The sequence below is a fragment of the Thermobia domestica genome, unplaced genomic scaffold (assembly GCF_964235325.1).
Source record: "Thermobia domestica unplaced genomic scaffold, izTheDome1.hap1.1 HAP1_SCAFFOLD_279, whole genome shotgun sequence".
NCBI classification, from domain to species: domain Eukaryota; kingdom Metazoa; phylum Arthropoda; class Insecta; order Zygentoma; family Lepismatidae; genus Thermobia; species Thermobia domestica.
Genome location: NW_027655994.1, coordinates 5,411 through 20,168, shown reverse-complemented (window position 1 = coordinate 20,168; position 14,758 = coordinate 5,411). Strand labels below are relative to the sequence as shown.

Here is a 14,758-nt window from a genome sequence, read left to right as displayed (position 1 = left end):
CTAAAGGACATAAGCGTGGGACGTTAAACTGAAAGATTTCATTTCTTCATTGTAGTGACCACAAGTTCGATTCTCTACCTATGCCCATTAGTAGCGTAACTAGAATTTTTTACTAGGGAAACGGGCATAGCCCTTTACTTTTGAGCAATGAAAGAACAACCACAGTTTTAACCAGTGGTCCAACTGTTTTTCAGGGGGAGGGATGTCTCGGACTATCCAAAGGCCTTTTTCTTACTGATTTTATAGTCAACACTATACAATACCTTTCGCGAAGCTTATATCCATCTCTCCCATTTTGCAGGTCTTGGTTCTAATTACGTGCTGGTTATTTAGTGGTATATTATATCTTTGTATTGTCCAGGTTCATTTGACTTTCGTCCGAGCATTTCTTCCAAGACGTTGCTTCCAAATACTTCAGGTCTGTGAATGTACGTAGCCAAAGGGAAGGAAGTCCATACGGTTTAGACTTCCCTTGAAATTATAGAGAAACGTGAAAAAAAAAATGAAATGAAATCTTTTGAAGTTTTACGTCCCACAGTTATGCCGGTTAATCTAAAGAAGACGGTGATGATGAAATGAATAAAATGATGGAATGATGAAAAAGTGTGGAAACGGGAGAACCCCGAGAAAACCCACGCTCACAGTATTTGTCCACTACAAAGCCCACGAGCTGGGGTTGAACAAAGGATCCCATGCACGTGAACTGGCTACCATTGAGCCACCGCTGCCCCAAAACGCGAAAAAAAAAGAGACTTTACGTTAAATAGGTTCTTGTTTCATTTTTGTTAGTCTATTATGAGAGCTATATTTACATCTTTTCTTTAAAGCAGGGTTTCTCAACCTGGGGGTCGTGAGAGGGTTTCACGGAGGTCGCAAAGATAGGTCTAAACGAAAGCGATAAATGTAATTAGAATTTAATACCGGAAAATATTTTTAAATATTATTTTAAATTTTGTTCTGATAGGCATATTTTAATTTTTATACGTACGGTTAAGAACAACAAAAATAGGTCTACAAAACATTTGCAACAGGTGCAAAGTTGTTTAAAAATCAATTTAAATGAAAGAGGTTGGTTTTAATCCATTCGCTTAAAGGGAAGTTACTGCGTCCACCATATACAAGAAATGGATTCTACTGTTAATGAAATAGATGGATATCGCGAGATCTCCGCAATAGGTATATTAAAAAACCCACGCAAGCTTACTACAAACCAGAAATTATAAGGGATCGCTGGCAAGAGGATGTGATAAAATGGCGGTCGTGAGGTTGAGAACCACTGCTTTAAAGAATATGAAATACCGGCTGAGATTTTTTTTTTAAATGCACAATTATTCTAATTTCATATGTCACTACTTTTGTTCCTCTCTCAAAAAGAAAATACTATTAATAGAAAGTATTATAAATAGCAATTTTCACCATAGCTTTTAAACGTGGCAAAAGTTGGACCTCATCCTCCCAGGCCAGTGATGATTTCAGGGGATAGCCCGGAGGAAATTTACCTGGGGCATATTTCCGAATCGTGATCACCTTAAGCTGCTAGTAGACCTATCTTCGCAGTACTACTTTCATCCCTTGGGTATTAAAATTCTCCCTTCCCGAGAGAAAATGTGAAATCATCGCTACTCGTACTCCAAATGAAATTTCTGGCTACGGTCCTGGCCTTGCGGAATAGCGTCCATTGTTCGGATACATATAGGAACTCCTTCGTGGCTAAGCGGTTAGCGTACACGCCTTTGGCGTGGGAGACCTGGGTTCGATTTCCGGGGAAGCTCATGTGGTTCTGATTCCACGTTAATCAGTAGGCCCCATTTTATATAGCCTCGCTGCTGAAAGGGACGTTAAACTCAAACTCAACTCGGATCCATATAATTATGAGTAGGTATACTATAACAGGCAAACTTATACTGTTATAAGTGTTCCAGTGGAGGTTTGTGACTGATCCTTACGGAGGTTCAAAACAAAGTCAAATTGTAATATTATAAGCACAGACACGTATTTGTTATCACACACGACACATTGAAGTCCAAAAGACACATATTTGTTAACACACACATTTCTTAACATATATGACTTCTGAAATATTTTAGCGTTCTGCAGCATGGAAGCGTATACTGACTAGTTGCCTGGCATTATTATTACTATTATACAGTAAAACACCAATTATCCGCGCGATTGGGTGACAAGAGCACCACGGATAGCGAAAATCGCGGATAACACAAAAAGGACTAAAAATAAGGCGCACACACGAAAAAAAATACAGTATTTCAGCATAAAAAGCTGTTTTATTGTTTGTATAAATACAGCTCGGATTGTCAAGGTCAGTCATGAGAAAATGTGAAAGCCATGACCAAAACAAAAGAGCAACAGCCTGTCACTCATCCACAAATTCCGAGAAGGCCTATAGGATTACGATGCTCAATAAACCTGTCAGTAATTTTCGACCTTCGCACTGTAGGGTTTATTGTATTTTCTCGGTTGTTGGCTTGTTTTTTTTTATTATTTTTTTTTTATTTTATTTTTGAAGTTCGTAATTAAAAAAATTTCGCTGCATTTCACATATAATCGTGGCTTTACTGTAACTTGTTTTCCAGATAGTGTGTGTGGTTCGTAGACACATTTTGACCAATAAAAGTAGTCCGAACTCAGTGGTGTAGCCAGCAAGTTATTCTAAGGGGATTCCAGACTTTTCAAGTGACCGACTTTTCACACACTATAAAAGCAAGTTACCCACAATATGCGAACCCCATTTGGAGGACCGGCCCACATTTGATCCTGTGTCTATACCTCTGTCCTTATTAAAAAAAGAAAAAAGTTCGAGAAGCGATGAGCTTTAGAGTGATAAATATTAATTTTGTTCAGTCTTCCGGAGATAGTTATGCTACTTCTTCAATAATGGAATTATTAATATTTTAGTTTCTTTATGACCATAGTCTCTAATACGGCAAACAAGTGAACAGGTTGTGTGAAACTTTTTTTTTTTTTCATAAGAGTGTTTATCTTTTTTATATATATCTATATTTTTCCCCCTTTCGTTAAGTATTTTCTTCACTGGTTGTGTCAGACTATTCCTGTTGGAGAAGATAAGGGGGTCTAACATTTCAGGTGACATCTGTTCAGAATTGGTGAAACCCGTGTTAACCAGAGTTTTTGTTCCCTGGTATTTCCGCGTGAATTCGTTCCTTTTTTTTTAAAAAAAAAGTGGATAAAAAAGAACCTGCTTTTCTGAAGTACCTGCAATATTGTACTCTCTCCCCTGAAATAATTTATATATATAGAAGATTTATTTTTTAAAAAAAGGTCTTTTGCCTTTCCTATGGTAAGCTATCAATAGAGGTGTTCGGTATTGTGAATAAAACCAGTTTTCTTTATTTGATTTCAGAATATTGCAGTAGTTCCGATTACAAAACTCTACCTGTTGCCTCATTCTTATGGAGCAATCAATCACCTCTCTCTTTCTTTTTTTGTCTTTTTCTTTTTTTAGGGCACTGGAATATCGAATCGAAATAAAATTATAAACTGTCATTTTTCCCTGCTTGCTCATTTTTCAGCAGGTGGCAATGCAAACTTGATGAAAGCAACCGCTGTTTCCTGTCAAGCATGCGCGCCGGCTAAGTGGATGCTCCGGGGTTCCAGCAACCACACGATTTTTAGTTTGGACCCAGGTTTGAACCCGTTTCTCCTGTGTTTAAGTCAGCCGTATTACCGACTGAGCTGGGGCAGCCCCAGCTTATCCTTATAGTACCGCTATATTTTACTTTATCACAGCACAGCCCTTTATGACAGTGTTCATAAAAGATTTTAACTAAAAATAAATCAATCAAATATCGAGACTTTCCTAAAAACATAGGCTAACACTTCCTGCCATTGATATGTACCCACAGAAATTTTGGAAAGTCGGCGCCGTTGCTGTCAAGTACAGTAAAAAGTGTACTTAATTGGTCAAACAACATGGTTTGCCCTTTTATTTCTCTTACATTACTATTGGTATTATCTATGCATTAATTAGAGCTAACATTACTTTCGTAGGATAATTAGATTTACGAACTGTATTATGCCAGTGACGACCCTAAATTTAATTTCTTGGGGGGGGGGGAGGCAAGCGGAGCGGCATATAAATTTACGTTTTTTTTTTTGTTTTTTTTTTAAATACGGAAGAGGATACTGATAAATTATAGACTGATAGAATGACTCCTGATGTTATTGATATAACAAACCAATTTACAATATAACTGTAATCATGTCACCACTAGTATATAGTATTCAATAAATACTGTTGGATGTTGCTTTTGTTTAGAAAAAAATATACATATCGGTACATAAATAATTATAATTAACACAATGTAATTGATACCATATGTATATTTTAAAGTACTAAATATACCTATATCATGTATTTGAGTATTACTTTTTCTTTTTGAAAAGTGTGTTTAAAATATTAAAATCACTGTACTAAAATGTAAAATATAGGCTAGGACTAGGGGGCGCCAAAACGTCACTTTGCCCGAGTGAAAATTTTGCCTTGGTCCGCCTCTGGCCACATGTGGCAAATTCACAAGGTTTATACAGGCCTTTTTAAAGAATTTTGCTCCACCTCGAAACGTTGCTTCGGAAATTGTAGTATTTTCAGGGTGAGTGTTGTATCAATTTGACCCCGTATTCTTAATCTATATGCCACTTTTTCGCCCTTGTGAAAAAGAGCCAAGATATGACTGGAAATATAAAGTGAAACTTTGGAAAGTATACGTGGCGTTGAGTGCATTTGCGTTCCTGTAACAAATTCCAAACACACAGTGGAAATATATGGCTATTTGAATATGCTATTTTATTGTTAGCTACGTATCGGCCCTCGATCTTCTATATTTAAGCAAAGCACAGAGGAGAGAATCGTCCCGTAAGCAGAATTACCTACCATACGCTCTGTTGTGACTGGGACAGTCCCAGTTTGAAGACTCTTGTCCTGGTATCCCGCCAGTTTGTATTTTGTGCCGGTTTTCAGCGGGTACCGGGTACCGGGTAGGCACGGTCCTACCCAAAAATTCTGAAAAGTACATAAATGCTAGAAGATACAATAAAGAGAAAATATATTTTCCACTGTTTATATTAATGGTAGGTAATTATTTAACAAATAGCATCAACGACTATTATAAAAGTAATTTCCTACTATCATTAATCAATCAAATGTGTATATGTATTCATAAGCGAAGGAGAGGACCTACCGAAAATTAAAATCGTAAAACTACCCCTGTTTTAATCTCGGCAATCTTTCAACCCATTTTCTGTATACCCTACCTTCATTTAATATCCTAAAATATTATTTTTGGTGTTACATACTTTTACATTAATAGCTACGTAATCGTAATTACGTTTCGATATTAGTAGAGAGTACCTTGTTATGGCATAGTTCGTTTATAAAGCTTTGGATTGAAGATTGGTGTTAATATCCATACGATCATTACTAATACTGAAAACAGGACAGAAATAATAATAATAATAATAATAATAATAATAATAATAATAATAATAATAATAATAATAATAATAATAATAATAATAATAATAATAATAATAATATTTGGTCTAGGAATTAATTCGTGCGGGTGGACAAGAGATGGCGCAACGAACGGAGCGTCCCACAGTTCCGTGTATCCACACATGTGTTGCAAACCCCTGTCATCGCGTATCGTTCGTAGTATAGGGCAGTGGATTAAAGCGTCAACAACACCAGTTTGTAGTTAAGTGAACATGGCGCAATTTGTGCCTGATAAAGTGTTTTTGCGGGGTGTCCTGCTGCATTACTTTAACATGCAGAAAAGTGCGACTGAAAGTCATCGTATTTTGGTGGAAGTGTATGGTGACCATGCTCTAGCTGAGCGAACGTGTCAGAAGTGGTTTGCACGGTTTAGAAGTGGTGATTCAAAAAAATTTCAAGACGAAGAATTGACAGCATTGCTCGAGCAGGATTCGTGTCAAACGCAGGAACAACTTGCAGAAGCATTAGGCGTTGATCAAACAACAGTCTCCAAACGCTTGAAAGCCATGGGAATGATTCAAAAGATGTCACATTGGGTTCCACATGAATTGAAAGACAGAGACGTTGAAAGACGAAAAACCATTTGCGAATTGCTGCTTCAACGACAGAGCAGAAAGGGGTTTCTGCATCGAATTATTACGGGTGATGAGAAGTGGATCCATTACGAGAACCCTAAACGAAAAAAGGCCTGGGTGAAACCAGGTGAACCAGGTCCATCACAACCAAAACGAGATATTCACTGTGCAAAGGTTATGCTGTGCATATGGTGGGATATGAAAGGTGTGGTGTACTATGAGCTGCTGCAACCGGGTGAAACTATGAATGGAGAACGTTATCGACGACAATTAATGCGTTTGAAGCAAGCTCTGGCCAGAACACGACCAGAATGGGAGAACAAACATGATAAACTTATTGTTCAACATGATAACGCTCGCCCACATGTCGCAAAACCGGTCAAAACCTATTTAGAAAATGTCGGATGGGAAGTTTTACCCCACCCGCCGTATTCACCAGACGTTGCTCCTTCGGACTACTACTTGTTCGATTGCATGAACAACGATTTGATTGGACAGCGGTTTACTTCTTCAGAAGATATCGAAACATGGGTATCTGACTGGCTCGCTTCCAAGGATGAGGACTTCTTTCGCCACGGAATCCGTACATTGCCTGACAGATGGGCGAAAGTGGTGGCTAGCGATGGACAATATTTTTCTTAAGGTTTTTATGTATTTTGTGTTTGTACTACAGCTTCAATGTGTGCGTACCAACCGCACGAATTAATTCCTAGACCAAATAATAATAATAATAATAATAATAATAATAATAATAATAATAATAATAATAATAATAATAATAATAATAATAATAATAATAATAATAATAAATGGGGCCGCGGTGGCTCAGTGGTAGAACGTTCACCTCCGATGCTTGGGTCCCGGGTTCAAATACTGATCCCCCAAGTGAACTTTGTGGTGGACAAACACCGTGTGCGTGGGTTTCCTCGGGGTTAATCCGTTTACTCCCACTTTCTTCATTCCACCATTTCATTCATTACTTATCATCACCGTCTCCTTTAGCTTAGCCGTCATAAGCGTGGGACGTAAGACTAAAAGAGATAACAGAAATAATAATAAATAACTTTTATGCTGGTTAGTTACTTTCTACCGACAAGAGTGAAAACAAATCAGCCCACCAAAGTGTTCCGGTTTGAAAGAAAGATTCACTTTCTACTATCTTCCACTCAGGAATGTGATAACTAGGGCTCTGAAGTTGAAGACCTAAAAATTGCCTAAAAAGGACCTATAAAAAGACCTAAAGATATCTAAAAAAGGATCTAAAACTGGAAAAAAGGACGTAAAAATAAGACCCAATTTAATTGAAATTAAATATTTAATGAATATAATGCTCAAGAAATACAAGCTTCTGGTAGGTTAACGGTCTGTCTTTCCACAAACTAAAGTACAAACTAAAATAAGAAAACTTCCCCACCTTCTCCCCCCCCCCCCGCTTGCTCGAGCAAATTGTTACGCGTCCATATCTGACTTGTGATTGTTGTACATCTGGTCTTAGCGAATACGCGACATAACGTACTAGCGACAAAAGTACTACCGACAAAACGTACCATTTACCCTGAGGGCTGCTTGTGAAGGGTTATCTAAAAACACTTTAAATAATGACAAGCGACAAAACGTACCACTTGAATGGACGGTTATATAAGTATATATATATATATATATATATATATATATATATATATATATATATATATATATATATATATATATATATATATATATCGGCCAAAATAAGGTTAAAAGTTGAACAGATTGGTGCTGAGAAATTTACCGATGCAAGACCAAGATTAAGACTAAGGCTAAGACTAAGACCATGCCTGCAAGATTCTCGCAACACCAAGACCATACCTGCAAGACTCTCGCCAGACCAAGACCAGCAAGTATCTTGCATATGCAATATTTGGATATTTGCTGATTTCCATCACATTTTATCCAGGCTTTGGACCAGAGACGGATAGGCAGTATTAGAGGGGCGCGGGCGATTTCTCCCACAAGGGCCATCAGCATCTCAATGTTACAAATCAATTGCAGTTTTCTTTCTACAGTAAGTCAGTAGTATTAACAATTGACAATTAAAACCTGATATTCTTTCATCAGTATATTCTGAATTGTTCAAAATATTATATGAAGTTCAAGGAGAACGTATACTATATTACAAAATTAGCAGATGTTTTAGTGTACTAGTTTTTGATGCTACTGTATCTATCACTTTTGCATTCAAAATATTTTTTAAATAAATCTTTTTCAATAGACATCAACAAAATGTTTTCAAATATTCCTGAGACATGGTACTCGTTAGCCTATTTTTAATGCATTTCAAGTTTCAAAAATTTCTTTCACATGTTACCTGAGTTACGGGTAAAGTCAATAAAAATTTGTATGCTGGAAATCTGGATAAGTATTACTGCACAAATTGCAATTCTGCAAAATTAAAAAGCAGCACATTGGACAATTTTGCAACACGTTTTGCTTCCTTGTAAACAAATGTATTTTCTCCTAATTCTGAATCACTTGCACCATCAGCACAAGTCATTTTTTCTCGGTTGTGCTCGTCATCAAGACTGACTTTCAAGGATATCCACGTCCTTCAAAAGTCCAAGAGAATACATTTATAGTATCCTTGGAAACTTCTTAACTGAAGTTTTTCAGAAAATATGAAAGTTTATCAAAAGGCACGTCTGGAAGTTCTGTTACTTGGTTGAAGTGGCTAGGGTCGAAATAATCCATAAAGTACATTGCTTCTTGAATCTTGAAGAAATACTCAAAACTGCCATGTCCAATATTGTGTTGAATGCTTCGATGCAGTACCTGGTCATTGGATAGAAGCAGCTTCATCTTTATATTCACAGGAAAAATCTTTGTCCATCTCTGAAGGCGAATTGTCGATAGGTCAATAGAAAAAAAAATCACGTTCTAAGTCTTCAAATTTGTTATTGGCCCATTCTGCAAAGCTTAATGCTGCATTCTTAACGGATTCAAAATCATCTCTCTACTCTTTCAGTTCGAACAGAGTAGTTTGCATTATCCGATAGAACTACACTAGCAGCACCCTCTATTTGGAGATAGTTTGACAGAGAGGTCTCACTTGAAATATCTTAAGAAACATTTCTGCTGTCTGAATTGTTTTGAACTTGAGAAGATCTTTTATATATCCTTTCGCTTTACACCTAGCTTTTGGTTTGATATTTTCTGTAGAAGCAATTTTCTTAATTGTTATTGTCAACTCTATATACAAAGCAATTTTTGGGTTCGAAAAATGACCAAACTTTTTCTGAAAAACAGTGTGTTTTCTACCATCTTGTTTCCGCAATAATTGTAAGACGCCTTTGTTAACATTTGATCTTCCAAATGTACATTCGCTGATAAGACTCACGCATAAATATCGCACAGTCATTCAGTAGAACAATGACACAGAATCAATGCAATTTTTTGTCAGATCACATATGACATGATTGAGTATATGAGCGTAACACCACACGTGTAACTGAGTTTCTTAGTAGTTAAGCAGTTAGCGTATGCGCCTTTGTCGTGGGAGACCTGGGTTCGATTCCCGGCGGGAGCTCATGTGCTTCGGATTTCTCGTAAATCAGTATGTCCCGTCTCATATAGCCTTGCTGCTAAAAGGGCCTTTAAACTCAAAATCAACTGAATCACACGTGTAATTGATCATAGGTGAATTGAAAAAATCCGAATATTGTCCTTGCATGTTACTTGAGCCATCGGTTGAATTTCAAATACAATTCTTAATATCAAGGTTCAACTTCTGCAGAATTTCCAGCAGTAAACCGCAAAGACACTGGCCTGTGGTAGATATGCATTTTACAATGACAACAATACTTTGTTTAACAACCATTTTAGCAACGTACCGTAAAACAACAGAGCACTGGCCTGAAACTACTATATCTTGAGTAGTGTATAATAGAACAGAAAATATTGAAGCTTGAGAGACTTCTTTCGAAATATCTTCTCAGATAAGTGTGCTGATAGCATTCAAAACATAATTCACCGTGTTTAGTAAAAGTTATGCGACCACTATCCTGCTTACTTCCTCCTATATGACTCTTCTCGGTGACATTATCTAAATTACTTTTAAACGGAAGATCAAATTTGCTTAAGAAAGGAATAATATCCAAAAAGTTTCCATGATCTATAGCTGTGTCTTTCAGTTTATAGGCTGCTACATTTCCTCTGTAAATGAGCCCTCTTTTACCAATGAGTTTCTGCACTTTGACAACTCGATACATTACCTGTCTGTTCTTCTCAACCTTATACCGTCGTTGTTTTACCTGCTCATGAGGAAGTAGTTTCTTAATATGAAGTAGTACGTTTTGTCGCGGATTAAATATCCGAAATGTTTTAATTAGTCCATGACAGGTTGTAATTTATATAAGTGGTACGTTTTGTCGTGGAATAAATATCAGAAATGCTTTAATTAATCCATGATAGGATGTCATTTATGACAGGTCGTCAAAAGTGGTACATTTTGTCGCGAAAATTCAAGTGGTACGTATTGTCGCTGGTACGTTTTGTCGGGACACCGGTCTTAGCAGTCCAGTTGTTGAAGAATGTCTTATCTTTTGAATTTAAAGAAAATATGTTTAAGAGGTGGTTGTGATTCGAGTTAATGTCCAGTAAATTTGTTGTCGAAAGATGAAGTGAAAAAAAAAAAGACGTTAAGACCTATGAAAAGCTTAAAATAAAAGACCAATAAACAAAAAAACACCGAAAAAATGCCAAAAAAGGACAAATAAAATCCACCATTTTTTGTCTTACAATGACCCAAAATGAACATGTATTATGTTGAGCCTCATCTTCGGGCACTCGTAGAAAAGAGGATTTTTCCTCAACTTCTGGGCCCTAGTGATAACCCTGTTCCTGAAGGACAGTGAAAATAATACTTGTAAGCAGAGGCAGATGTAGTCCGGAGCCGGGGGCCAAGCCCCCCCCCAGTTTCTTGAGTGATATAAATAACTGAAGCTATTACTTTTTTACTTTCTTGACCCTTTTCTGCTTCTAAGGAGTTTGTGAAAAGAATTATTTCGAGGATACCTCGAAATTGAAATCCAGTCATTGGATGTATATTACTTTTGTATTTTCTTATTATTTAAGGTTGGTGTAAAGGGACAAGTTCTGCCGATAGATGGCACTACAGTATTCGTATCTCTCCCATATATTTTTTACCTTTCACGAAAATGCACGATTTCTCTTACAAATTTCAACTTAGAGACTTCAAATTTTTAGAAAAGGAACTTCATAATCTATCAAAGGCAATAATCCGTGCCGATTTTTTATTTAAAATTTTGTTTTATGTTGAAATTGCTTGATTGTTGAAATGGTTATATAAATCTTTAAGAATGAAACAGTTTCAACAATAAAGAAAATTCTAAATAAAAAATGGAAACGGATTGTTCCCTTTGATAGGTTATGAAGTTCAAATTTGAACTCTCTAGGTTGGAATTTGTAAAAGAAATTGTAAATTTTCGTGAAAGGTAAAAAATACATGGGACAGATACGAAGATTGTAGTGATATCTATCGGCAAAACTTGTCCCTTTACACTAACCTTAAAGCCATACTTGCCACCATACGTTCAAAAGAATTAGATAAGATATTCTCGAACTCTGCGTCCATCATTTGTTAACTCTGAAACTGAGAAATATAAAACAAAAGAATCGAGAAATTGCCATAATAAAGCTGTCTTCAAAAACTGCGTTTTTGTCTTCCCCGGTGAAATTGTTGCACTGAGTTGATGATTGACAGGAATGGTAGGCGTGCGGTTAAATAGTCTATGGACAAGATTGTATTCCTTCGTTTCCGCCGGAAGTGGATGGAATCTTATGGATGACAGATGGTACCACGTGCCTTAACAGCGCGTGCGGATAAGAAAATTCTCCCCCAAAAGAAGAAACCCGTGTTGTATATGTTGTACCTTCAGTAAACTTATATATTCTTCTGGGTACGTTTACACGTATACAAATATGTAGTGTATAGTCATATTATATATATATATATATGTATGTGTGTTTGGATGTGTGCGTGCAGGTGTGTAACCTGATAATGTTTGAAATGTAAACTTCCGCTATCTTTGTTGTACACAATCCTTCCGTGAATGTCCTCCCCAAGCAGCTTCCTTTGAGATAGTTTTTTTTTCTTTTAACCTTTTTCTGCATTAAAGGTCATTTTAGATATCTTAACAAATTGCAGTGATTTGTCTCTTCTGTGTTTTGCAAGCTGTGACACCCAGAACGATTATCATTTGGTTCTGTTCTCAAGTCTCTATTACCAGTAATTAAAACATCTTGTAAAATCACTTCTCCTCGGAATCCGAAGACTGATTCAAAGTGATCCAGTGATTCAAAGAAGTGATCCGGACACTCAGGCGACGTTACGAGTCAATGAAACCACGTGTGACGATTTAATCAACATTGAGATATATAAATAAATATTTAAAGCTATAATTTTAGTACATAAACATTTTAAAATCACCGACACAAATAATTAATTAATAATTTTGTTTTCCTGTCTTTATTTTAGTCACTGTTTAAAGCTAATTAAGTTATGTAATCCACATTATCTTCCATTTATTAAAGTTAGAAGATACCAGAAAGTTTTATTTATAAAATGCTGTAACTGCTCATTATTAATATTTGTTTATTTTTCTCCAGACCACTTCACATCCGAGCAGGCAGTGGCGAATCTAGCCCGGGTCCGGGAGGACGTAGCTCCCCCAGTTTTTTGAGTGTCAAATATAATTGAAGCTATTTTTACGCATATATTTTTGAAAGTAAACTCATGATATAACTTACGTATCATAGTCTGGGTTCTTGCTGGACCCCCAGTTTTTAGCTTCTAGATCCGCCACTACGACCAGGCGATTTAGTCAGTAGCGTACGCAGGAATTTGTTTGGGGAGGGGGGCTCCAAGCTCAATAGGAGGGTATTTTATATTAACATTTCTAAAATTGACCCTAAAATTAGGCTAAATTTACACAAAAGTCGAAATTTCGGAGGAAGGATCCGGCCGGACCCCCAGGACCCACCCCCTGCGTTTGTCCCTGGATTTAGTAATACACAGGCTATCCAAGTACTACATATTAATGTTTCTCTGTGTTTTGCCCCTTTATTCTGACATTTTACAAGTTTGAATGTGTCCAACATTATGCTTTTGTGTATTTTCTTTGTTTGTTCTTCAAATCCAACAGTTTCAAGTGCTTTTTTTCAGCGGCTTGTGAATTGCTCCGGTATCCGATATTCCTATTGGTGGGAGCCGCGGTGGTTCAGTGGTAGAGCGTTCATGTTTGGTGCATGGGGTTCGTGGTTCGATCTCAGGTCACACCAAGTGGACTCTGTGGTGGACAAACACCGTGTGTGAGGGTTTTCTCGAGGCTCTACCGTTTTCTCCCACTTTCTTCATTCCACCATTTCATGTATTTCCCATCATCACCATCTCCCTTAGCCTAAACTCCAGAATAGTGGGACGTAAAACTCAAAAGATTTCATTGTTCGTATTTTTGTATTTTTTGTTTTCTATAGGTTTGTTTTGTTTGGTATTGTGAAGTATTATTATTATTATTATTATTATTATTATTATTATTATTATTATTATTATTATTATTATTATTATTATTATTATTATTATTATTATTATTATTATTATTGATACTATTGTTATTACAGAGCGTCATTCGAATGTCTGGCTTTCGAAGCCTCGGGGACGACGAAGAGGTCGAATTCGAATGCAAAACGTCAGACAAAGGTTTGGAAGCGACGCTGGTCACAGGTCCTGGAGGTGTCGACTGCCATGGCTCACACCGACGGCCAATCAACAGGAAGCGGTATCGAAAAATAAGGTCAGTCATATTATTATTATTATTATTATTATTATTATTATTATTATTATTATTATTATTATTATTATTATTATTATTATTATTATTATTATTAGTATATCCAGAAATATACTAACACTAAAGACGAACTTACGTCTTTCAACAAACAGGAAGTGAAATGCCAAATTGCCTTGGAAATTATTAAATTTCAAATATGTCTTTTTATCTATGTTTCACACATTTTCTTAAAATTCAAGTACTAATTTTAATTTTTTTCTGCATATTTCCTTTGAGTATTGTATACTGTATGGGGGTGGAAAGACGAACATTACACAAGTGATGAAAAACGGGTGGAAGCTGTAGAAATGTAGGTATGGAGAAGAATGGAGCGAATTAGCTGAGGCGAGCGGAAACTAAGGAGAGCGTGTTAGAAATAGTTCGGAAATTTGGGTGCGAAGTTTGTGATGTCATAATCGTTGGACATCCAATTTTACATAATACTAGCAGAATACCTGTTCTTCACACGGAGAGACTATGTCTCATTTTAGACATAAAGGGCACCAAAACTGTCACCAATCAACTTAAGGACCCCAAAACTATGAATTCGATACTAATATCGGTTATTTTCAATTATTTTCATTAGGGAGGGACGCGAGTCGAGCTAAAACTCGACTCGACTCAAAACTTGAAGCGAATTCGAGTCGAGTCAAAGGTAATTTCCTCGTCGAGGTCCAAACCGAGTCACTGTTTTGAAGTCGAGTTTCGAGTCGAGTCGAGTTTGATAAATGACTCGCCCATTTAGCTCGTTTTAACTCGTTTTGGAATTA

The 14,758-nt window shown here is 36.6% G+C and overlaps 1 protein-coding gene across 1 annotated transcript in view; it reads left to right on the top strand.

The window, feature by feature from the left end:
- The window catches only part of lin-28 (protein lin-28 homolog), a gene marked incomplete at its 3' end in the record, with an annotated part of 168,618 nt that extends 154,666 nt beyond the window's left edge, over positions 1 to 13,952 (top strand). Inside the window, exon 3 of the mRNA XM_081747510.1 lies at positions 13,780 to 13,952. Within this exon, the coding sequence (XP_081603636.1) occupies positions 13,780 to 13,952 (173 nt within the window). The remainder of the gene's footprint in view (positions 1 to 13,779) is intronic.
- Positions 13,953 to 14,758: the final 806 nt, after the last annotated feature.